This window comes from Platichthys flesus, chromosome 4, assembly GCF_949316205.1.
Source record: "Platichthys flesus chromosome 4, fPlaFle2.1, whole genome shotgun sequence".
Lineage (NCBI taxonomy): Eukaryota > Metazoa > Chordata > Actinopteri > Pleuronectiformes > Pleuronectidae > Platichthys > Platichthys flesus.
The window spans coordinates 2,034,722-2,060,066 of NC_084948.1; the positions used below are offsets into that span (position 1 = coordinate 2,034,722).

General features: G+C 40.5%; 1 protein-coding gene and 1 long non-coding RNA gene across 2 annotated transcripts; both read left to right on the forward strand.

Annotated features, from left to right (window-relative positions):
* The first annotated feature begins 878 nt into the window (after positions 1-878).
* Positions 879-2,559, forward strand: LOC133952257 (uncharacterized). Its single transcript, XR_009920529.1, has 3 exons — positions 879-1,167; positions 1,424-1,506; positions 1,996-2,559. It is a non-coding gene; the product is annotated as an uncharacterized LOC133952257 (long non-coding RNA).
* Positions 2,560-15,811: 13,252 nt separating this feature from the next.
* On the forward strand, positions 15,812-22,177 carry rbm7 (RNA binding motif protein 7). The gene is made up of 5 exons (XM_062386524.1): positions 15,812-16,011; positions 16,338-16,500; positions 18,371-18,446; positions 20,927-21,020; positions 21,227-22,177. The coding sequence occupies exons 1-5, from the start codon at positions 15,919-15,921 to the stop codon at positions 21,551-21,553; spliced, it is 753 nt and encodes a 250-aa protein (XP_062242508.1). The 5' UTR covers positions 15,812-15,918; the 3' UTR covers positions 21,554-22,177.
* The last annotated feature ends 3,168 nt before the right edge of the window (positions 22,178-25,345 follow it).

Genomic DNA, 25,345 nt, shown 5'->3' on the forward strand with positions numbered 1-25,345 from the left:
ATTCCCCCATAGCTCTATGCACTCCCCCACTACCACTCGACCCACCCCTAGATGGACCCTCCCACTTTATAGAAGCTCGGTCCACCGGTGTCCGCTATTTCATTCTTGCAAGCCTTGGAAACACTTGGATTAGCTAACTAGCAGCATGAATCGGTGGTCGGCTGCAAACATGTCTTCATGTGACTCCAGCTTCAGAAGACACAATATTGAGATGGATTGAGTTCATATATGATGGCAAAGTTCCTGCCACCACTTTGAATCGGACTGTTTTATCAACCTGGGCCAATATAACGCTGGATTCTCTTAAAGGTTGTTATTGAAAGAGGGGTCGTGCCATCTTTCCATGGCAATACTGAAGACGAGGGAAATGTAAGTATTTTTTTTTTATAATTCTGGTATTTGCTTCTTTTAGACATTTTGTGTGGAGGCTAGTGCCGTTAGCATGTTGTGCCGTGTGCGTGAGGGGGTGGGGGGCTAGTATGTAGTGGTGGGGGATAGGTAGAGACTCTACAGGAGTTTTCATTAATCGAGGACGGCTGGCGAGTCCATGGTGAACGGTGATCACATGGCAGGTTCTTGAGTGTTGTGCTCTCCACGCTCTCCCCCCCCCCCCCCCCCCCCTGCTCGAGGGGCCGTAGCACCTACTACGAGCCCCTTAGCAGCTACTACGAACCCCGGTAGTAGCTGCTACGAGCTCTGGTTGTAGCTGCTGGAGCTTGAAGTTAGCTACGGATGTTTGTAGCAGCTGCTAAGAGCTCCGGTTGTAGCTGCTGGAGCTTGAAGTTAGCGACTGATGTTTGTAGCAGCTGCTAAGAGCTCCGGTTGTAGCTGCTGGAGCTTGAAGTTAGCGACTGATGTTTGTAGCAGCTGCTAAGAGCTCCGGTTGTAGCTGCTGGAGCTTGAAGTTAGCTACGGATGTTTGTAGCAGCTGCTAAGAGCTCCGGTTGTAGCTGCTGGAGCTTGAAGTTAGCTACGGAAGTCTGTAGTAGCTGCTACGAGTGTCGGCCGTAGCGAACTTCCAGCCCAGTGCTGCCGTGGGAAAAAAATCAGCGGCACAGTACTAACGGGAGGACACGCGAGCGGGGGGAAGAGCGTGGAGAGCCCAACACTCACGAACCTAACATCCAGCTGCAGCTGCTGCTATGGCCGCTCGTTCAAGATACCGGAGTATGTTGTTGTCATAATGTGCGGGAATAGAACGATTATTCATTACCAGCCCTAGTTTGGGGAAATGTGTCCTTGTATCCTTGTATGCATGACAGTAGACAAACATAAATAACATTGCTGCTTTTGGTGTTCAGGCAAGTACAGGTTTGTTTACCCTCAGTTACTTCGTCATGTCCTTGATTGTGTCTCCGTGTTAAAGTTGTAACAGCATCTCATTTGTTGTGACTCTATGGATATTGTGTCTGTTTTATCATAGGCACACTGTGCTGCACTGATGTCGGTGTTGGGACCTCAGCTGTAAGAGACCTTGCTTGGAGGAGGGAGAGGACAAGATGTGACGTGAGTGACTCAATATTTAATCTAAACATTTCAATAATCACAGATTACCATCCTACACTTTTTTAGCTGTTGCAGCCTTTTGGTGAAATCTTTGTCGTTCTAATAGAATGGAATCTTCCAACCCTGTTCATAAGACACCCACATATATTGTCTATGAAAACTGCCTCCTGGAGCTGTTTGAGGTGTGTCCTGTGTGTCGGCTGGGGACAGATGTAATATATAAGAAGGGAGAGTGCACTGCAAAGCCGGTGAAAGCAGATGCAATCTTCCATGATTCTTACAGGCTCTATTTAAAAGCCAAACAATGTACAAACAGTATGTGAAACATAAATAACATATCAATTAACTGCTGTCTTTAAATTGTCTTCACCATTTAAAGACCATTTATTTATCGTCTTCACGATAAATAGAATAATATAATTATAAAAAGAAAATAATAAATACAAAAAAGTGCAAAATGTCCAACTTTTTCCCCAATTTGTATTACAGATTACATGGATAACCTTTTGGACCTCATCTTTCACGAGATTTTTTAGGACCCGGCCCCTTATGTGAATGAGATACTGAAGATCTCAAAACCTGAGGATCTCTCTGCCTAGTATGAGAAACCTGACAAGCAGGAAGTTATAGCCAGCTATGTGTCGAGTTTCAATCAAGGGCAGGTCTGAACCCTGTATAACTTCCCTGAGCATCAGGGAACACTCTGCGTATCTGGAGCAGCGAGCAGGAGGGCAGGACCACCCTGATTCTCCGGCCCAGAGGGCCTCAACACCAGCTCACAAAGCTTCTGTACGCCAAATACCTGTAACGGTTGAGCAAAGTTCACATTGTATTTAGAGAATAAAAGGTGACACACAAATATAAAGTGTTCCTTTGTTTACAGTATAGCTACTGATGGCACAAATTGTATTTTTGTAATGAATGTATTTATTATACTTGGTATTTTTTGTATTTATTACCTCTGTCCTAGCCAGTACATTTAATAACTATGATTAAAAAGCTCTGTGGCAATCTTTCTAGCAATCTTTCTGACAATAAAAGTTTATAGAAACAGTTGTGTGCTTTTAATGTTTGATATGTAACATGTCAACAATTGACACATGTAAGATGAGCAGTTAGCAAAGTAATACAGAGGGAAGAGTAATTTATTCCTCAGTCATAATTTTAATGCAGAAATGACTGATATCTCATGCATAAAAAAAAAAAAAACTTACTGCTCTATTCCTTTTAGACATAAAGGCCCATAATCTTCCCTATAGATGTTGAATGCATTCTGTAGTGAGAACACATTCAAACACATGTCCTACACCTCCATGAGAGGGGGGAGGGGTGAGAAGGGGGAGGGATGAGAGGGGTGACAGGGGGTGGGGTAAGATGGGGGCGGGGTGAGAGGGGGCAGGGGCCCTCAAAAGAGCTTGATCTGAGGAGGTCTGTTTTAGAGTAAAAAGGTGCTGTTTTAAATGATCCTTGGGGTATTTTTACCAAAAAATGTTACAGACATTTCATTAAGACCCCAAGGAACCATATCAACTGTGGTGAAATGGGCATAATATGTCCTCTTTAACATAGGTCTTTGCACAGTATTTGCAAATGTACACAGCCTTTCCTTCTACATTGGCTTGGATGAAATGTCTCCACACATGTGATGGTGCACGTGGCATTGTTCTGTAGAATAACATGAGAAAAAAGCTTGTAAAAAAACACTAAAGCAATGCCAGAGATATAATTAGTTAGCCAAACAATTGGAATCGTCTTTAAAAGTATTTTCCAATTGATGGATAAATGAATAGAAATTGGCTAGATGAACAGATGAACAATCCTCAATCAGCATGCTAATATGTTTTCCCTAGTAATATCATCGAAACTTACCTGACTAGTCCTGCACACTACAGCAGGGCTTCTGAGGCCTGCTGTAGTGTGCACGATGCTGGGAATTATCTGCGCATGTGATTGAGAAATGCACAGTGCAGGGTTGAAATTCAATGTGCAGCGTGTGCTGCATTCCATATATCTTTAGAATAGAGTTTTGAATGATGTTTTTATTGCTCAGCGTTTAATTTGTGTATTTATTTAATTTCAAAATTTCCGAGCTTAATATTCCCATAGAAAGTTTCCGGAAATTTACCGGAAATGTTCCACCCCTTTGTAACCCTAAGCTCTTGTTAATAACACTTATGTCCTTATACTGTTATTCTAGTCACCGGGCTGCGGTGTAGCAGATAACAGTATTGATTTCTGTCAGTGTTTTTTTGACCTGCCAAACAGCTCGCTTATCTCATTCCTTCATCATAATGGAATTAAAACATTGGGATCGCAAGTGGTTGGGGTGTTGCTACCAGAGTGGTGATGGTTTCAACCTTTTCCCCCTGTCACGTGTCACCTATTAATAAAGTCATATATCACTGTAAGTGCTGCTTATTCTGCTGCTGTCATTCTTGTGCTGCAGTGAGGCTGCCTCAACCACTCAGCATGACACTTGCCTGACCCTGCTAATGAATAAAAAATTGGTTTGGGATTAGTCCTTCATCATTAAAATCCTCTCAGTCCACTCGTAATGTCTCAGAATCTGCTGAATCTGATTTCCAATCTGTTCCAGTCAATGATATATATATATATATTTCTTCCCCGTAGCCCGAAAGTCTGTTGATATACGTTTCTGCTGCAGTTCATGACATTGTCCAGAGTCTTTGTAAAACAAAATAAGGAACACACTAAATTTACTATTTACATATTCCCCCTGCATGGCGACATGCTTTAAGTATCCTGGTTGCAAGACTGGAGCGTGGTACCATAAAGTGGAAGCATGTTTTGCTATTAGACCCCCATGCAAAGCTATAAAATGTACAGATATGATTTATGGAACACCGCCAACACCCCTCTGATTCCCATCTCTATCTGTTGCTATAATTACACGCAACAGCATTTTCCTTGTACTCGCAGCGTGAATTGATGTGCATAATTTATTTACTTGCCGACCGATTTTAAATAGGCAGCATCAAACCACGGAGTAACCTTGGTGCCGCGTCCAATCGCAGTTACATTGCCGTCAGTTTGCTGAAAATAAAAGTGTAAATATGGTTATGTATTTCTCTTTTACATTCCCTTACAAGGGCTGCAGGTAGGGGGCTCACCCTGTCATTGTATTTCCACTATTCTCAAAATGCAACCAATGGCTATTATCTTTGTTGACAATGCACTGCATGTTTTTGAGACCTTACCCTAACTCTGTTACTCGTAGTGAATATTTGTGCTAATTCTGAAAAGAAATCTGTTGATGTGTCCTTTACAAAATGCATTCACAGTGTAAAAAATGTGTTTTGTATGGTCACTGTATACTTGACCTTTGACCATCAAAATCTGATTGGTTCATCCTTGAGTCCAACAGAACATTTGTACCAATTTTGAACGTTTTTTAAATATTGTGTTCACAACAATGGGACGTGACACTAACCGACAATCTGAAAACATAATGCATCAGGCCACTGGCAGTTGCTAATGCGGAGGCATAAAATGTTTGCAAATACTGCTGCACTGAAATTGCTGGGAAAAAAGTCCTCAAGAACCTTTCAGCATGTTCCACATGTTGTTGTATGAATTGAATGCATGGCTGTATTATTTAGTCTTGATAATAATATCAAGGACACTTTGTTGTCAATATTACAATGTCACTTTCCTGTCATTTGTCTCCTATCTACAGTGCTTGCATATGGCATATGAGCAGATGCCATCAATACTCTTCTGCATTCCATCAACATTATCTGCTAGTTAATGTATCAACCGCTGTGTTTTTGTTGCCAGGGGGGACAGACCTTTCCCCTACATCTCAAAACACCAGACAGAGAATATAAAATTAATATTTCATTCACTCCAACGTCCATCAGACAAATTTATGTCGACATCCCGTCAATAAATTGTTGAAAGATTAATAGAGTATGATCTCTGGGTGGAGCATGAAGCAGCTGCTGGGAGTTTTGATACAAGAGCTATTTTTGGAAGATCCCGGTTCTTCCCTTTAATCTAGTTGGGCAGGCAACTGATGCATTGTTGCATGCATCAGTGTGCTGTGGGAAAATGGAAAGCAGAAGGGCATATCACAGGAATGTCCCTTCTCTGTTTGAATGTGTGCAAAAAACAAAGTCATGCTCACTTGTAACTGACAAACAACACAGTACATATTTACTTCCGATGGATTTGTAAAATAGTTATGGTGAATATGAAAAAATGCATTCATGTTCATTTACTGTCATTTTCATACTTTTTGTCTCAATACCATGACCCCATATTCACTTTATCAACAGCCTATGTGAGCTGAACCCTGTAAGCCTGGAAGTATTCTGTTCAAAACACCTAACTCTCATGTCAAAACCTAATAAAGGTCAGATCGCTGCTGATGTTAACATGTCCCATTGGGACAGACAAAAGAAACTCCATGCTTGAAATAAGACATATTCTTCGGATATAGTATACAATAGCAGCTGCAACCCAGCACTGTAAGGGAGATGTCCCATAGACTGTATATAAATATGCCGCCATCATTTGCGTTTGATGCACTTTGTGGCCTGAGTCTGCCCCAGTAGTAATCCTGGAGTGGAGCCACTCTATCAAGTTTCTGTATATACAGTGCTGTGAAAAAGTATTTGCCCCCTTCCTGGTTTCTTATATTTTTGCATATTTTCACAAACACACAAAGCACGTCCAGCTCTGAATGGCTCAAAAAAACAAAAATGAAGGTTTTGGAGTGGCCTAGTCAAAGTATGGATTTAAATCGGATTGAGATGCTAAAAGAAAATGAATTAAAACTATTCTGCAAAGAAGAGTGGGCCAAAATTCCTCCACAGCGATGTGAAAGACTCATTGCGAATTATCGCAATCGCTTGATCGCAGTTAAAGGGTGGCACAACCACTTTTTCACAAAGGACCAGGTAGGTTTGGATTGCTTTTTTCCCTTAATAAATGAAATCGTCATTTAAAAACTGCATTTTGTATTTACTTGGGTTATCTTGGTCGATAATTAATTTGTTTGACGATCTGAATTATTTAAGTGTGACAAATATGAAACAAAATAAAAAATCTGGAAGGGGGTAAATACATTTTTTCACAGCACTGTACATGCTTTGGACCAATTGGGATTCAGTTTCAGCTGTGAATCATGTTTCATCCCATTTTGATGGCATCAAAAATTTGACATACATCAGTGTGAGAAGCCTCAAATTACAGAAACCATCTTTGAGAATAATTTATTTGATGTGTTTTTTGACTTTTTAGTGCACAGTCATATCTATGGCGATATTGATAACATGTACTGCAGCCAACCACTAGGGCGAAAAAGATTATCTGGCCTCACACTATAGGAGCTATATATCTTTATGTATTTTTATATGCAGTTTATGGGATGGACTATGATTTAAAAGACCAATGATACTCTTCTGTGACATTTGTCCTCCAGCTGCAGGTTTTGTTTGCATGTGCCTAAAGGGCAGCCTGAGGCCCACAGCCATCCAGGAAATCCTTATGCATACTCCTAATGGTCATAACAGTGAAAGCAGCGATCTAAAAGCATATTTGTCACAGTGTCTATCGGCATAATGTCTTATAAGCAGTAACTTATGCTGATGTCTTTGTTAATAGAGGCAAAGCTTCTTTATTTAAAAAAAACACGCAAATTAGTGCACTGCTATTTGTTTAGATTTCATAAACATAATATTCTTCTTATAGAGCAACAACAAGAGCAAAAATGTGAGGATCATGGTTTAGGTCCATTATCTCTCTCCATTTGCAACAAAACACAATCGCTCTACATGTTCTGTAGTAGTTACACACCTCTTTTCCAAAAAAAGACAGCTGAATGCCAAGGAAAATGCTGATTGTTTTTGTACACACAGAGAACCCCAGAAGCCAATGATGAGGGCCCACACAATATTAGTTGTGACAACCACAGATCCAAACCCCTGAAACAGCCTTCAATGGATTTGACATGGTCCCATCCTGCCGGATATGTCAAATTCATCTTGAACTTTTCTTTCTATTATTCTGCGGTAAGGAACCCAGTACAGCCTAGAGCTGCTCCTACATGGGTTTGAAATAATTTGCTTTACCCTGACAGTGAAGATAAAGGGCAAGTGATCGGACTGAGGAAGAAAAAACAACAATCCTGAGGTCTCCTGAAGAGCTTACTGTGAATTTGAAGGTTAGCTCTGCACTTTTACACTGAAAAAGAGGCCGGTATTTTGATTCAAGTAGTCGACTGAAATCAATTAATGTAAATCATAGTTAATGTGTAATACTCGTTCTGAGTATTACACAGGAAGAAAAAAAACATGTTGACCTTTTTCCGCTCTCCATAAACACCCAGCCGGCTTGACAAATGAAAATTTATTTCATTTTCATCATTGACTTCTTGGAGCTTGCAATTTTAGCCAGTGCCTAGGGTGGTTTAACAGTCTCTTAACTGTGCGCCAGTGATGAATGGATTATAAGAGTCAATGTTTTTTAAACCACAACAAACATGCAAGGATGATGACACCGTCACTTGAGTGGGATTATGAATTTTCCTCATCTCAAGTGCTATTTTATCAAGTAGAGCTTCTATTTTAGAACAGCCGTGTTGTCTTGTCACGACTGAAGGATTTCCCTCTGTATCTACTGTAAATTTAGACCTAATCCACTTCTGTTCAATCTGCTGACATTACAGATTTGAGTCTGACTGACTGCAGGGTTCTCCTCAGGGCAATTACATCACTGACGGCGGTCAAATTGCAAGCCTGAACTCAAGTGCAAATCAAAAGGAAGAGCTCTGACCAGGAGGTTTTACACTGAGAGTAAATGTTTGCATCACGAGGAGTTGGGATAACATAATCGAATCAAAGGGAAAGATTTTGTGTTAAGATGTAGGCTATGGGCTGCAGTATTGAATATGGTGTTATGTTTTGCTCAGCAGCAGGGATATAGGACTCTGTTTATTCTAATGGGGAAGGAAAAGGCGTTTCTTTTGGAGGATGGGGGGGGCAGTTTCATTTTGACAGAGATCATTATCTTCTCTGAAGGTGTTTGAGGCTTTGTAAATAAGCAGCTGAGGAACGGAGAGGACTTACAGTAGGTATGGAGCATCAAGAGAGGCTGGAGATTCATTGATGGGATAACATCCTATAGGGATCCTGCCAGAGGTGTGGACTCGAGTCACATGACTTGGACTCGAGTCAGACTCGAGTCATGAATTTGATAACTTTAGACTCGACTTGACAAAATGTAAAGAGACTTGCAACTCGACTTGTACTTCAACATCAATGACTCGTGACTTTACTTGGACTTGAGCCTTTTGACTTGATAAGACTTGCTCCTGTCCCCAAAACACAAAGACTAAAAAGTATGTTATTAAGGAACGCTCTGAATCTTTCATCGTGTTTGTGTGCGTCTGTGTGTGTGTGTGCAGCGCCTCCGCTCCAAAATGCGCACTACGCGCTGTGCGTTGGGCACCAAGTCCTGATTGGGCACCAAAAAATAGGCAACTGAAAAATCATCATAGTTATAATAATTCTGTAGCCGAGTATTTGGTTGTATCATAAGTCCGGCTTCAGCCGACAAAGGACACGAGAGCAGGTCATATGCTCGTGACAGCACACCCGTTTATTCTCCGTTCATTTTACAACTTCACTCATCACAGCAACCACTTCCTTTAAAACCCCCTTTCAAAATAAGAGTCACTACCAACAACCCACTTAAAACCGGAAATACAAATCAACCCTCAACAATAACGTCATTAAATAAATTAGCTTACAATTATAATGCCGATATTATTTCAGTAAAGAAATATTAGGTACCTTTTAGCCATGTATATCACAAAAAAGGCAGAACAAGAGATATATTAAATTGCTCAAAAAAAGTTAAAGAAGATTGACAATTATTGATGATTATTTAACATAATCATAGAGGAGTTATGCTTAGGGCACCAAAATGGCTCGCAGCGGCACTTAGTGGAATCATACTACGTCCCCATCGTGCACAAATGACTGACAACACCTTTGGCCAATTTGGTCTTTTGCAAATGCAATGCAGCATAGGGCCCTGACATATAAAAAGCACAACCCTGTTCATTATTATGTTCAAGTATTTGTTATGTTTCTCACATGTACACACACACACACAGACAATATGAGGTGAGATAAATGAGATGAGATAAACACAGGACAGGACAGAAATGTTCATGTTCATGTATTTTTTATGTTTCTCACATGTACACACACACACAGACAATATGAGGTGAGATAAATGAGATGAGATCAACACAGGACAGGACAGAAACTGCTGTGGAACTAGTTAAAATGCAAAATACAATGTTAGCACTTTTGTACAAATAATTACAGTTGCACCTGTTTTTTCAAATGTGTTCATACTGTAGGAGTGGTTTAAAATGAAGAATATTCTTGCAAAATATGAGTTAAATGTTAAAAATGACTGGTTAATAGTGCAATAGGGAAGTGCAATGTTGGCACAATTTTTTTTCTGCAATTTCAATTGCACTTGTTTTAATAAATAAATACAGATTTTAAAAGCATACATGATCTGTGTAAATATATTATTAATCAGTGATCAAAAGGACTCGAAAAGACTCGAAACTCAAACTGCAGGACTTGTCAGTCTTGACTTGGGACTTGACTCGGGACTTGCCTGTCTTGACTTGGGACTTGACTCGGGACTTGAGGGCAAAGACTTGAGATTTACTTGGGACTTGCAAAAAAATGACTTGGTCCCACCTCTGGATCCTGCTCCTAATCATTCTTATATAGGACGGCCATTTCACATCCATTCCTCGGTTATATGGCACCTTTGGCAAATGGCGATATTCTGCACCTCAACAGGCTGGTGTCAGGGGTGAGCCTGGCCATTGGAAATGTGCTGACACCACACTTCTCAGGACAGTAATCGAGATAGAGGTAATGGGAGGAGTGGGGTAAAGGGATTAATGTATGTAAAGGAAATCTTCCAACACACTTCTGTTAATATTAGTCTTCGGACAATGTAAGGAGTAATGGCCGCTGTTTTGAGTTTAGTGAAGGAAAGGAAAAATGGGATTTGGATGCCGTGCCGCAGTCCTTTTTGTGGTGTGGAGTCGATGCCAGACATCCCTCTTTCTCTCTCTCTCTCTGATACTGCTACTCAGCACTGCAGCACTGTAGCAACAGGATGGATCTTTGCCTTAATCTGTTTTTGTCCGCACGCATGTGTGGGTGTGTGTGTGTGTGTGCGCGCGTGTGGAGAGAGTGGAGATGAAACGCCAGAGGGCAGTCCAGAATGAAAATGAAGTCGCAGCATGTCAGGGGAGCAGAAACATGCAGCACTGATGTCGAGACAACACGAATGTTACAGCGGTGGAGAGAGCCGCGAAGAAACAGAGTGGCTCGGACACCCTTCAAAAGATTTTTGCATCCATTCGTTTTCCGAGGGTGCTGAAGTGGGGTGGCACGCTGCCAGTGATAAGCACTTTTGTGTGTGTTTAGGCCCACGTGTGTGTGAAAGAGTGAGAGAGAGAGGGAACCTCTTCTTCAGATTTGTCTTATAAAGCGGGGACAGAACATTTCCCTCCATTTTCCTACACTTAATAATTGAATCAAACCTGTTGAAGCTGATTGATAGTGAATGATTATTATTCTCCCGGGGAAAGGATGTTGAATTTGTGAAACTCAAATAGGCACCACTGTTGCTTCTCTCTTGTCACTAGTCATAGGCAGGATTATATGCATATGGACTGCGCATTCATAAAAGCACAGGACACTACTACTACGACATGTTGAAGGGATTATGTATATGCTTCTTACCCAACTATCTAAAAGCAAGCTTTTATGTATAGACTGCAGTCCTGAATAATTAACACAAAAGCAATTCTACTGCTATCCTGAATTAAGTATGATTGATCCAGATATTGCCAATGGAACTATGCAAACCACCCATTGATTCTATCCAATAGCAGCACAGGAGGTGTACAAGCAGACTCCATATAGTCCCAGGTTGTTGCTGGATAGGCAGCAAGTAGCACTTATAAAAAAGGTACACGTCATTAAAGTCTGCCCTGGATGCACTGAGACGGGGAGCCGCTCTGTGACATCGCCCCGCCAAAGAGGAATGGCTTAATTCAACTTTCAATGAACAAATATTCACGTGCATTTAAATGATCCTAAATCACTTCATTATGCATGAATTATAAATATTAATGACCAGGAGGGAAGAGCAGCGGATGGGGTTGCGTTGTGTGTAGGTTGGAGCCTAATGCGAGGTTAGGTGTTGGTGAAGGAGAGGGATGTGTCTTGCCACCAGTCAATCACTGCAGAGTCCCCACCAAACCCTCCAGGCCAGGGGTCATAATTGGAAGGGAGTGCAGTGTTTGTGTGTGTGCGTGTGTGTGTGTGTGTGTGTGTGTGTGTGTGTGTATAGCCTCATTACAGCAGCACTGTGTGGCAGCATTAAACCACCAGAAAATTTCACCCAGATCTGACCAGAACAACAGAGGTGGCTGGTCATGGGCTATTTCTGGGGTCCTGCCTTGTCGCTTCTCCCCTTCACTGGCTGCCATCTTGCCCTTGAGCATTGCTCCCATATTGTCAAGTTATTTTTTTCTTTGTGCATTAAATTAATTCAATGCAGCCAAGTCTTGTGTTCAGGCATCCAAGAGCCCATTCAGTCATAAAAACATAAGCTGATGCAGATGATGAGTAAGGGGTGTGATTTGTTTTTGTTAGCTAAAGTGCATACAGCTGTTGCAACAAAAGTGTTTCTACGACAAATAAGCACTGTGGCTTTCTGCTCGAGAACAACGGAGAGGTAAAAAGGATATAACAGTACTCTGCTTGCCGGTGTCTTGAACACAAACCTGTGAGTTTCTGCATTTCACTTGAATGGTTGAATGCAAATATCCATCCATCTCATCTGACAAAGGGGAAGAGAATGGACAGGTCAGCAGCGAATTACATGGCCAGAAAAATAATAACATATGACGAGAAACTCTTATTGTTTCAATTTAACCTGAGATATCTTAATGACCCTTACAGTAAGCATGTGTATATACTGCCAAGGACTTATTGAATCTATGAATACTCATATTACGGAGTACCAATCCCACAAATGAAAAATAAACGGACTTTAACTTTGGTAACATTCTTCTTAAATTGAAAAAATAAATATACCACCATACCAAAAATAGTTTTGTGGACAACAATACCCTCCCCCCTCTAACAAGCCATTTAGAATCCTTTAATGTTATGAGAAAAAAAAGCTGAAAGTGGGCTACAGGCTAAAAGAGAAACATGATAAGAGGATATTCCTATGACAATCAAATCCAATTCCCTTCCCCACATAAAAAAAAGATTTCTTCCTCGGTGCACAGCAACTGTCTCAAATCCCCCACAGAGATGAAGACTCTGCCAGTGCAACAGTGAAAAATCAAGAATGACTGGATCAATGCTGCCACCTACTGCTGCTTTTTGGTAGCTCCAGTGTCACACAGTGCAGTATTGTCCAAAGGAACAACTGAACTGGTTATTGTAAAGAAATGTAATTGATTTTGGCATCAAATGGTCTTAAGCTAAATGCATTGTACTGTGTTCAGCATAGGAAGTGGTAAGGGCTTTACGGATTCAGCACATCTGCCTGTTTTGTCTTCCATTTCACTTACTCATTGACCTCATTTCCAATCGTCCTGTAAAGCAGCACTTTCAGAGTGCTCTCCTGAAATCCTTCCAATGGTTATAAAATGGGAGGAGGACATTCATCAGGGAGATCTATGGGCTAATAGTAATGTAGAGACCCAAAATAGATTCAAGAGTATCAGTCATCAAATAGTGTACAGCACAGGTCTAGTTTAATGGTATGGCTTTTTTTACTGCTTCCATTGCTGCCCTGCAGCTTTAAAATCATTAGCATTTTGTGGGAAATGTGCCAACATCCAACGCATCAAGTCTTAACAACTGTGCAAAACAGGCTGCAAGACATGATGAAAGCCAAGGTTTGAGAGGTAAACTGCAGTGTGTTTTGCCCCAGGATTAACATCATAAGTTATGCAACCGATGCATGAAATAAATATATTATAGAGATTTTATGGAATAGAACAGCTATCATATTGCAAGAAAAGTAAAAAAGAGACTTCAGGTAATGGCAGTTGTGCCATCTGTGTTTCTCTTACTTGGGCTTACCAAGTCAGAATCTGTTAAGGATCCTTCCCAGGCATGAAGGAGAAAATCATAATAGTTTAAATTGATGTAATTTATATTGAGGACCGACACCGTGGCCCAGCTGATTAGGGTGGAAGTCAAGCCTCTCGTGCCGCTCGCTTGACCTCCAAATTCAGTGACGTCGCCAGAATCAGAGGCTCTCGTTCCAGGCTCTTAAGCCACTGACCCAATCAGAGTGAGCCATGGTGGTTAACTTAGAAAACATTAACTGTGAAGAACTCAGTACAATGGATGGGCTATGAAAAGACAATAACATAAAACATTGAAAAAAATATTTAAAAGAATTAACATTACAATCAACAGAAGAGCTGAAAATGAAATGTTTGCAAATATAAAGCAACATTCATAACTGTCTTTGAGCACTACTTGTACACCACAAGTACACCATAAGGAATTAATGCTGTCTTTTACATGGAAGGCATTTTTCCACACTAGGAGGTGTTAATAACGCCTTAACTTCGTTGCTACTTTTTAGCAACGAAGTTAAGGCGTTCGTTGCTACAGGGTCCCTGTATTTTGCAAGTTGGCTCACGACGACACTATTTACACTTTTTTGTGTTTTATTTGAAGTTTTGCTACCCTTAAGAACTTAAATTTGTTGTTTTAGACATCTTATTTTGAGGTTTTATGTATCAAGAAAAATATGTTTTAAGTTGGCTGTTTTCTGGGTGACACAGCTAGGCCAACAACAGCAGCTGAATAGATGGTCGACTTTGGACTAAGATGCTCGGCCACGGTTTGATGCAAACCTTAACACCAGAGGCTTGGGGCCGGTCTTGGTACGAACCCCTGGATAATCTGGAAGCTTCAAGGCGACCCTGTGCGATGTTGTAGTGTCAAGGTCTAATGAAAGAATTTTGGAGTCTCCTGCCCCAAGGCCAGCCCAATCGCTCAGCTGCTACTTCCTCCAGTACCAAAGTGGTTGGGTGCATGAAGACCAGTCATGTGACTGTGTGTGGTCACGAAATCTGAAAATAATCAAGGAAATCAGGGAGGCGGAGGGCCAGGCAATTGGGAAGACAAGAGTTGAAGAAATATGCTTTGCCTGTGCATCACAAAGCCGTCAAGTAGCTAATCCTTTATTTCTGAGCTATGACATCAGTTAAATCGCTAGCACGTTTGCAGTCCACACACAACAATTGGTAGATGAATGTAGGATTATAAAGAGTAAAATATGAAAAGAGTGTTGAAGCGGCTGAACAAAAGACGCCAGGACTACACAAGTCTTAAAAAGTGTATAAGAAACCAAATCCAAAAAGGTTGAACAGTGGGTCAACCTAGCTGGAGGTACAAAATGACTGAGGTCCTGTCAGCTGATTTTAAGGGAGATTTTTTGGCATTTAGGCTGTGTGATCAAAGAAGAAATGCAAATCTTACTTTCTACAACATGGGACATTAAGTGTCATTAGTACTTTTCCCGCCGTGACAAGTCAAATGCTACTGGGAAAAAGGCCTTGAGTGTCATGGACAGGTTATATCTTTCTCCGAAAACCAAAGTTTTTTAACTGTAGTTTCAGCAATCAGCAAATCCAATACAATTGAAGTGAATATCTTTAATCCCTGAAAATATCGTCACATACACCTTTGGTGAGAGCATAGAGGCGCCAGCTTGTGGGGTATTTGTGCGGGAGCGTGGCTCTAGGCTGAGGATAACAGGGTAAAACATTTTGTAAATGATGCAAAAGTCAAATATTCAAGTCAAATATTAATGTTGGGGCTTACAGACACTTGGATGATCCCAGAGTGTTGATATCCATAAGACGTTATATCTATTATAATAAATATTTGCGACCATAAAATGAACTTGGAGCTGAGCAGGTCAATTTAAGATAAAACTCACTCAAATACCTATAAAATAATATTTAAAAACAGTTTTGTCTTGTTTACAATGAAAACAAATATAACTCAACACATAACAATAACACCATGTAGCCGAAGACTAAATATGTGAAGTAATACCTGGGGATATTCAGACCTATGAGCACATGAGCTGTTTAACAAATAAAGGTCGAGCTTGGATTTACCGCCACACTGGATTTAAATTGTCGTAAAGTAGTGGCTGTCAATTACGACACAAGCTCACGTCATAAGACATTCACTTTTTGGCAAACTCAGGCCTTCCTGTCTATAAACAGCAGAGCGCTGTTTACAACGTGAAACCACCTGGGGGAGAGTCACCATCTGCACAAACACGATGGGAATAGAAGATGAAGCGGACAGGACGCTGTTCATCAGGAACCTGGACCAGAGGGTGACGGAGGAGCTTATGTTCGAGCTATTTTTACAGGTGCTGTCGCGCTTACCGTTAGCTTTAGCATAACACTCATAATGCTAATAACCCCAAACTGTGTCAGTTGAAATAACCCGCAATGTTACGTTTTGTTCTTTCCTTTCACGTGTTGCATCACCATTTGTTGGTGTGCACACGTTGTAGATATTTCGTAGAGAAGTTACTGTTACTTAGCTAGCTAGCTATAAGTAGCATCAGAAGCTAGCTAGCTATAAGTAGCCTTAGAAGCTAGCTAGCTATAGGTAGCCTTACAAGCTAGCTAGCAAACAGTAGCTTGCGCTGGTTGCTGCTTTGTGTTCAAACCTGTATTGATGGGTTTACAGGCAGGACCTCTCATCAGAACCAAGATCCCGAAAGACCTGGACGGGAAACAGAAAACATTTGGTTTTGCTGTGTACAAACACGAGGTGTCTGTGCCGTATGCCATGGAGCTGCTCGACGGGTCGTCGCTGTTCGGCAGAACACTTCATGTGCAGTTCAGATCAGGTGAGAAGACAAGTTACGACACGTTATTGCAAAATTTAAATTCAATCTAAATCAAACTGTTAACATATTACTATCATAAATATGTTTCGGTAGCTCTTAATTGTGCTAACAAATTAAGGAAGCAGGATCTGAAAAACTGCTTCCTATTTTACTGGCTGAATAGCACAATGCATGGTGCATAAATACTCACTAAATCGACGTCAAACAGCACTAGTGCTCCCAAGTTGTTATATTGTAAACAGTTGGTTATAAATATCAATTAATAAACAATAATTAAATGACATTTTAGAAAAAGAGGTTCAGTCATGCATTTCATCTTTGTTCAAATTTGAATGATCACTAGACTCTAGCAGTTTGGACCTCAGACCTCAGTTTGTAGCATTGCTGACGTTTGTAATTTCATTGTCAAGGCAGTGAAGGTGAACATTATATACACGGCAATACATCCTAAAATATCTCATCTCATTTCATCTCATTTTCGTCCGCTTATCCGGGGTCGGGTCGCGGGGGAAGCAGCTCAAGCAGGGGGCCCCAGACTTCCCTTTCCCGGGCCACATTGACCAACTCTGACGGGGGGATCCCGAGGCGTTCCCAGGCCAGTGTTGAGATATAATCTCTCCACCTAGTCCTGGGTCTTCCCCGAGGTCTCCTCCCCACTGGACGTGCCTGAAACACCTCCCAAGGAAGGCGCCCAGTGGGCATCCTTACCAGATGCCCGAACCACCTCAGCTGACTCCTTTCTAAGTAAAGGAGCAGCGGCTCTAATCCGAGTTCCTCACGGATGGCTGAGCTTCTCACCCTATCCCTAAGGGAGACGCCAGCCACCCTTCTGAGAAAACTCATCTCGGCCGCTTGTACCCGCGATCTCGTCCTTTCGGTATTTTTTTTAATATATATATATATATATATATATATGCCATGCATTCATGAAGGGTTTCAATACCATTTTCAGAGTTTTGGAGCAAATGCTTGAACCAGATGATCTGGAAAGAAATATGAAGAATTGTCTTTTTTGCGTTCTAATGTACTTTATTGTCAACTACACTATTTGTACTGTAAGTATAAATAAAACCACACTAACACTGGAAGTATAAATAAAACCTTTGCAAATAAACAGTCAATACGATTCCTAATAGTTATTTGTTAAATTTTAACATGTAGAAAAGTGAACTGCTGGCCAACGCAGAATAATTGAACCCCAGCACACTAGCTAAGCTAATACTAAACTGTTCCAAACAATCTTCCAGGAAAGATTTCTGTAAATAGACTACTAGCATAATTTGAATTAATTTCAACATCTTTCATCCCCGCTCAATGTTTTTATGTCAAGAATATTTGTTTAATTAACTGACATTTTAGTTTTTTATTTTGCTCCCTCAAAGATATTTGTTATAAACTATAGTGATTTTGCTGCTGTTAAGATTGTTGCCGCTCTAGAAACATATTTTATTAATCTTCATCCTATTCCAGACAACATTTTATGGAAACCTACCGTTGTGGTGCCAATTTGGTGGTGGTGGTTTAAGCCACATAGTCAGACTACTATAGAACAATATTATCGCAACTTTCAGATTTTGCTCATATCATGTAGGCTTCTTGTGAAGCAACACGTGTGATTAATGTACCAGATCAGAGGGTTTTTAATCCACTGCAACATTATGGACATTAGTGGTTTGAATTGAGCCAGGCTAGATCCATGGTAAATATTGAATTGTATTTATACAAAAAACAATCATTGTTCGTTTTAATTCATTTAATTTTAATCTAAATTGTTGTCTTTTTAAGAGAAATAATATATACGACTTAGTATAAGTCTTCTTTTCAAATTAATGGTTTTCTCTTTCTTAAACTGTGTCTTCTTCCTTTATAGGAAGCAGTCATAGCAGCAGTCCAGGGAACTCCCAGAATTCAAGTCCTGCAAATACTCCTAACCCCCACGGCCAGAGGTAAGAATAGCTCAAATGTTTTTTGTTGCGCCAACAGAAACAAAACAAAAACATGAGCATCACTGGCATTACAGCAACTACTGGAATGTGTTGACCCTCCTGCCTTTTGATTTTGAGCTGTTCTCCTTTTGGTTCTCAGTTGAACCTTGACGTGTGCTCACAGGTAGAGCTTGTATACTTAACTGTGTCAACATGGAGTGATCAGTGATTAGGGTGATCAGTTGGTTAAACGCTTACACTTTCAATTGATTCTAATTCTTGTACACCTGAGACTGTTCAAATTATATACAGCTGCCTGCCAGTAGGTGAGGCTGCAGCCCTGGCAGACAGCAGTCCCTCTCCTCCTCATACTAGTAAACGTCTCATCTCATGAAACCAGTGCGGTTTGGCCATATGTCGATCGAGAAAATGAAAATAGGTTTGCGTGTAGGCTGTGTCAGAATTAACTGGTATAAAGCCATTAGACCGTAGCAAGGTGTGACTACATTCCACACCTGTTAAATAAGGCTGCTGGTGCAAACCCTCATTTACTTCAGTGTTTGCCATTACATCCTGGCTATAGTACAGTCTGGCCGCAGTTTCATAATGAAGATAAAAGATGTCTTTCAGTATTTTTCAGCCTTTTTCCTTTCTTGTTTGTCAGGAGCTAAATAAGTTTGAAGTACGACTCCAATGTGTGCTTGTTAGGTGCTTCCTAATTATTGAGTACAACTTAGACAGGCAAGTTTTTGTGCTCTTTTAATGTGTTTTAAAATTGGAGCTCTGACACAAGATGTGGAATAAAATTGGATTGGTTTGTATTCACACGACGAACAGAAGATTCAGTATGCAGTCCTTTCCATGCTTCATGCCCAATTGCAGCGCCTGTTTAAGGCCCTTACTGGAAAACCTGAACATATTGGCACCAGAGATGAATTGGAGAGTGCAATGCATGTTTTGCCAGAAATTTCCAGTTCCTTGAAAATAAGAGTTTTTAAAATAGTTATTGTGTCTAATGTGTAGACCTCTTTTCTTTGGCTCTGTGTTTAAATCTTATATCAGGAAGGGCAATTTTGTTTGGTTTTTGTCTAACTCCCAGCTAATCAAAACAAGTCGAGCAGACAAAGGCAAATGGCATGTGCACAGAGATAAATGTGGGAGCCTGTATCTCAAAGTGAGGATCACTGGTTAGCCAGGTTCCTTTGAGCTTAACTCATCATGAATCTGGCTCACTAAGTGGGACAGATGGTCTCGATATCCTTAGCAGTCTCAAAGGATGGTTGCTAGTATAAAAGGAAGTCTGTATTATCCTGCTTCCCACCTTCTCAGTTACTAGTTTTGACCAAATAACTCAGTCGTTGTCAAACATTTCCTGCTTGGTTTGGGGAAAGAGCTAGTTGTGTTGTCTCAACCTATGACCAACACAACAACACAGCTCTCTGATTTAAACTTGAGTTGCAAATATAGTTCCTTGGAATCTGATCTGTCAGACTTGGCTTTGTATCAGTGCTGCTGGACTCGTTTATCAGATTCCATCAAAGATCTTGGCACTAAACGCTTAGAAGAAAGGATGTCACATTACTTTGCCTTCCTGTCTGACTTTTGTAATAATATCTGGCTGATGTGGCTGGATGGAAGATTTATGTGTTGTTCATTTATGTTCTTGGACGAGGTATTGCTTGCTTTAGCCGGAGGTCTGAGTTTGAATACAGTTGTTTTGATTTTTGATAGACATTTATAATGTGCTTGAACTGCTGACAAATGTTTCCACTGGTGTGAATACATATAAACATTTCTTGTGATCATTATTGTGCGGTGGGATAACAAAAACAAACAAAACAACTCTCAGTAAGCTTTATCACCCTCATCATAAAACTTTAGGTCTCGAGATATTCTGCGCTATGCCTAGCTACTTTTTGTAGATTTTAATCATGTTAAAAATGATTCAACTCTTCTTCCGTCGTGCTTTAAACAGTTTATATAGAGAACCGCTTTGGCTGACTGTTTAATTTTGTTATAATTGTAAATGTTAATACACTAATAAAAGCATAAACAAAAACAATGTGGACTTGATAACTGATAGAATTGTAGTGCATTGCCTGCACTACATTCAGATGGCTGTAGCAAAGAGAGAAATAAGGTTATTCTCTGTTTGGCTAATTGTTTCATTCATCATTTAAAAAGTCTTGACTTCAACTTGTTGAAACTGGTAGAAGAATTTACAGAACCTACTGCTAATTGTTTTTATTTTGCCCCCCAATTGTTTTGCCATTGCATAGCTATCTGATGATGTAAATGAATGTGTGTTCAAAATATTTCTTCATATATGTAAAAGTGAAGAAATGAGGTCAAAGCATGAACAAAACATAATTCAAATAATCACAGCCATTGAGAAGTCAAACATGGATTTTGTGTGTGGCTGTCGGTACATATTATGTACACGTGACACTCTGTAGACTTTGGTATTGGAATTACAAAATATTTTCTTTTTACCTTAACAGGACGCCGAACCACTTCAATTCTCCACCATATACTCCTCCGGCCCAGATGCAGAGACTCTTTTCACCTCCCGATAATCTGCAGAAACATGCCATCGTAAGCTTTTGTCCACTTTTATAATGAGAATTCACTACAATGCAGTGACAGAATTATTTATAAAGAATGCTTAATTTTAGTTTTGTTCCTCAGTAACAGATTATGTTTACACTGTACAATTGGGCCGCAAAAGAAACATGCTCTTTGGCTTAATTGAACAGGAGGAACCGCAGGTCCTGTTAACTGTCCTTTCTCTTCATCTGTAGATGAACAACATGATGTGGCAGGCCGAGCAGTTGAACTCTGGCTTCTCCAAGACTCAGCAGAGGCAGCCGCCCTCAGGTGGAAACTCGAGACAACAGGACAGCAGCCCCTATCGGCATCATCCAACCAACGCCAACAGCGGCACCAGGACCCAGCGCTACGGGGAGGAGTCAGGTTCTGGGCGTCACCAGCAACACAGCCGGGACAACTATCAGCCCCAGGGCGACAGGAGCGGCAACCGTCACCATGATGGCAGAGGCGGAAACAGACATTATGACGACAGGAGCAGCAACCGTGGCTACCAGGATAATAGATGGCGGCGGTACTGATGCATACTGAAGATTCCTGTAAAGACTTCAGTTCTTCACAGATTTGGGCACAGCTTTCTTAAGAAGAGCATGAATTAAGTTGATAAACTCACAAGTGTACTCAGGTTGTTTGTACATGATTCTACTAGTGGGCGAGATTTAATAACTTATGCCTGATTGTTTTTGTTTACTTTTAAAGGCGTTTTTTAAATTTGTAAACTACTTTCATGTGAGGTTTTTCTCAAAACTGACGTGAAATATTTAGATGTGAAGAATTGTGTTACCCTGAGAGCAAGGACAGAAAAAATAATCAGACATGACTCAGTCATATTTGGTAGACAAATGCCATGTTGAAAAAAGAATGATTTAAAGTATCAGCAGGTTTTTATGTAATGCAAATTGACTTGAATGATGCTGCCAGAATTTTTAACTCTTCAGGTATTTTGCCACAAGAAGAACAATGACAGTGTCGGCTAAAAATTCCACCAGCACCACTTTTACTGCAATATGGCACTTTTTCTTATTGTTAGATCACACGACCTTGCTCTTTCTAAAAAAGAAAGTATTTTTATTTTTTAATTCTGAGTCTGTACGATGAACTGTTTTACAATGAACATTTTCATTATTATAAAACAATATCAGTGATTGTTGCCTTGTCTTTTATGTGGCCGCAGTTCCAAATGCCAGGCGCTTGGTGTGCGTGCGTGTGCGTGTGGTAATGTATGCACATGGCCTTATCTGCACCTATAAATGGCCCTTGTGTAACTAATACACTTGTGCAGCGGTTATGGAGTAATCTACAGGTGGCGCCACACACATCCTTTCATTCAATCAATTAGGTGTTAAATATAAACTGAGCCACATGATCGGCTCCCATTTTTGACCTTTCTATTTAAGGAAGCTTTCAAGTCTTCACGTCTTTGTTGTCGCCCACTCTGTTCACTTTACAACGTGCAATTAGGTCCAGGTTTATTCTCATCTTTAATCAGAATCAGTCTTTACACCCTTTTTTTTTTTTTTTTGTATTCAAGACATGTCTCTTGCACCATCCCAGCATTTGAAGCCCCTTCATCCTGACCATCTCATGTTGCCATCAGGCCTTTCAGCACTAATGCCACCGTGTTCAGGTTTGCTTGCAACAAAGGATGATCACAATCCCCTAATGAGCGCGTTGAGGTTATAATCTACCCTTCCGAAAGTGCTTATGTCTTTGCATGACAACTTCCAATGAAATACCCTCCTTCAATAAACCTCCCACTGTCCAGAAGCGGACGTGAATTTGCACCCTGCTGGCCCATAAACTCCTGTGTCTTGCCTGTAATCTGCTTCGTGTCAGATTGCATCCTGATGCCACCACACGGCTCCAATAGAGGTTATCCTGTGGCCGGTGTCGGTACTGGGAAGGGCCCGTGTTACGCTCCACGAGCTGTGGCATAACTCTTTTAATTGCTTGATCTGCTCTGGCGTCTCCAGCCCCCGGAGCGGGCGGATTACAGGGGCCGCTCGGTAGCCGCTGCTGTGTGGATTTATATAGAAGCGTGTCTCCTGAAATGATCTACTGTCAACCACCCGGAGACCCCGCCCCCCCCCCCCCCCCCCCCCCCCTCCTCTGCAGCAGCCCCCCGCGACAAACGGGGAGCAGACGCCTGCAGCATCGCTTCCTGATGAGTCTGGGCTCCACCTCGGGTTACTGAGTTCACTGGTGCCACAGGAGCCCAAGATTTCGATTCACATTATCATTATTACTATTACTTCATTGCTATTATTATTTTACCCGGCCAAATTCTGTATTTTCATGCAATGTTAATTCCTTAAAATATTATCATTATTATTAGCTGGTGCTGCAATCAATCATTCATCATATCAATCATATCTATAAATAACTTTATTATTTTCATGATAAGCAGTCCTACAGAGTTTGGACTGTTCTTGGAGTTTCTCGCTCCCCCATTTCTCTCCTCTCTCCCCAACCAGCCGAGTCAAATTGATTCTGGTTCTAGAGTTTTGTTTATTTACATTTAAAAGATTTTTAAAGCGTTTGCTCGTTCTGGGAACTGTTAAGTTTCTCTATAATCTTGGCTCTCGACCTCGCTATGTTGTACTTCGAAATAATGTATGTTCTAATTTGGGGCTACATAAAAGGATATTTAATTGAATAGAAGGTAATAGAGCTTGCTGAAAGCACTAGCGGCCTAAAGTTACGCCTAAAATAATGGGATGGGATGATTCACAGTAGCATTGAAATGTGTGGCTGCAGTGCTTCTCTTCCTCTCTCACCTCCCACAGCAGTTCTCCTGTCCCTCCTCTCTGCTCCTCAGGGTTCTGAGGAGAAGCTGCGCCTCCACGGATCCTCCTCCGATGTCCCGACAACCCGAGAACAAGGAGCCTTCCATGAGTTACATGTGTTACCATTTCATGTGATGAAGATGATGATGATGGTCGTTTCTCCTCTCAGGACACCGGCCTTTCAAAGTATAGAAAATTTAAACTTAAGATCTTTCTTCACAGAATTGTTTTTGTTGAATAAAAACAAATAAGAAAATACCACACTGAACTGTATTCTGTATTCGCTCGTGCAATCTAAAATCTAAAATATATACAAAAACATTCATTAATAATTGAAAAAAACACGTGTAAAAAACAATATAAACAATTAAAACATTTAAGTGAGAAGAGAGCGAGCCTGTTGAAATTAGTTATTATAACTCAGTTGTATCCTCACTTTAATTATTCTAGTTACTCATTCGATCTGCCTGTCACTTGCGATGTTGTTAAAAGTTTGTTTGTGTGCTCGTCCTCATATTGTCCTAAAACACGGATTTAGAGCGCATCTAGTTTGAAAGTCTTTACGATGTTTGTCTTCAGTTCTATCGAAATCTCTGCGCACTTTCATGTCGTGATGATGAATTACAAGAAGTCACCGCAGCCTGTTTGACAGGTAAAGAAAGACAGGACTTCAACAGCAGGATGTTTTCCTCTGGGAGTAAGGTGCTCATAATGTTGGTGTTCTTGCTGTTAATCCAGCATTAAATACACATTAATATTATACTTAATTACTTATTATTATAAATTTACACGTTGGCTTAAACCTGCCCATGTGCTGCTATCGATACAGGACACAACCTCTTTAAAAAGGCCTAACACTCTTTATATATTTATATATATGAATGGGGAATTATATAAAAGCGATTTCAAGAAAATCATTAAATGATGCAATGGCTAAAGCACACTCAAGAATAAATGATCACTTAATATAATAAGAATTTCAGTAATAAATTTATTATAAAACCCATCAAGATAAATCTTTCAAATAAATCATTCGACAAAAATAAACAACTGGATAATCCCATGTTCTCAATGCATTATTAATAACCTACCACATAGTGTATTTAATGTATTGGATCTGAAACTTCGATAATGATAGGAATACGTTTTAAATTAATTTGTATTGATTGCATTTGATTTTATTAAAAAAAAAACATTACCTGATCCTGTCCAAATCTTTTAGAGTCAATTAATATGAATTCATTATTCTAGTTAAAAACAACGTTTAGGGTTAATGAATATAAATAAATCTAGAGAGAGTGTTAAATTATTTGAATGTATTGGGGAGTATTTGGGAGATGGCCATGTGAGTGTACAGTACATGAGTGTATTCGTAAGAGAGAGAGAGAGAGAGAGAGAGAGAGAGAGAGAGCATGGCTCCAGATGAAGCAGCAGCGATGTGTTCAGGGACGGTTTATATAGCGGTGGGTGTGAGCACCTCTCACTTTATTCCCTCCTTAGCGCTGTGCGCAGCTCAAGTTCAAGGCT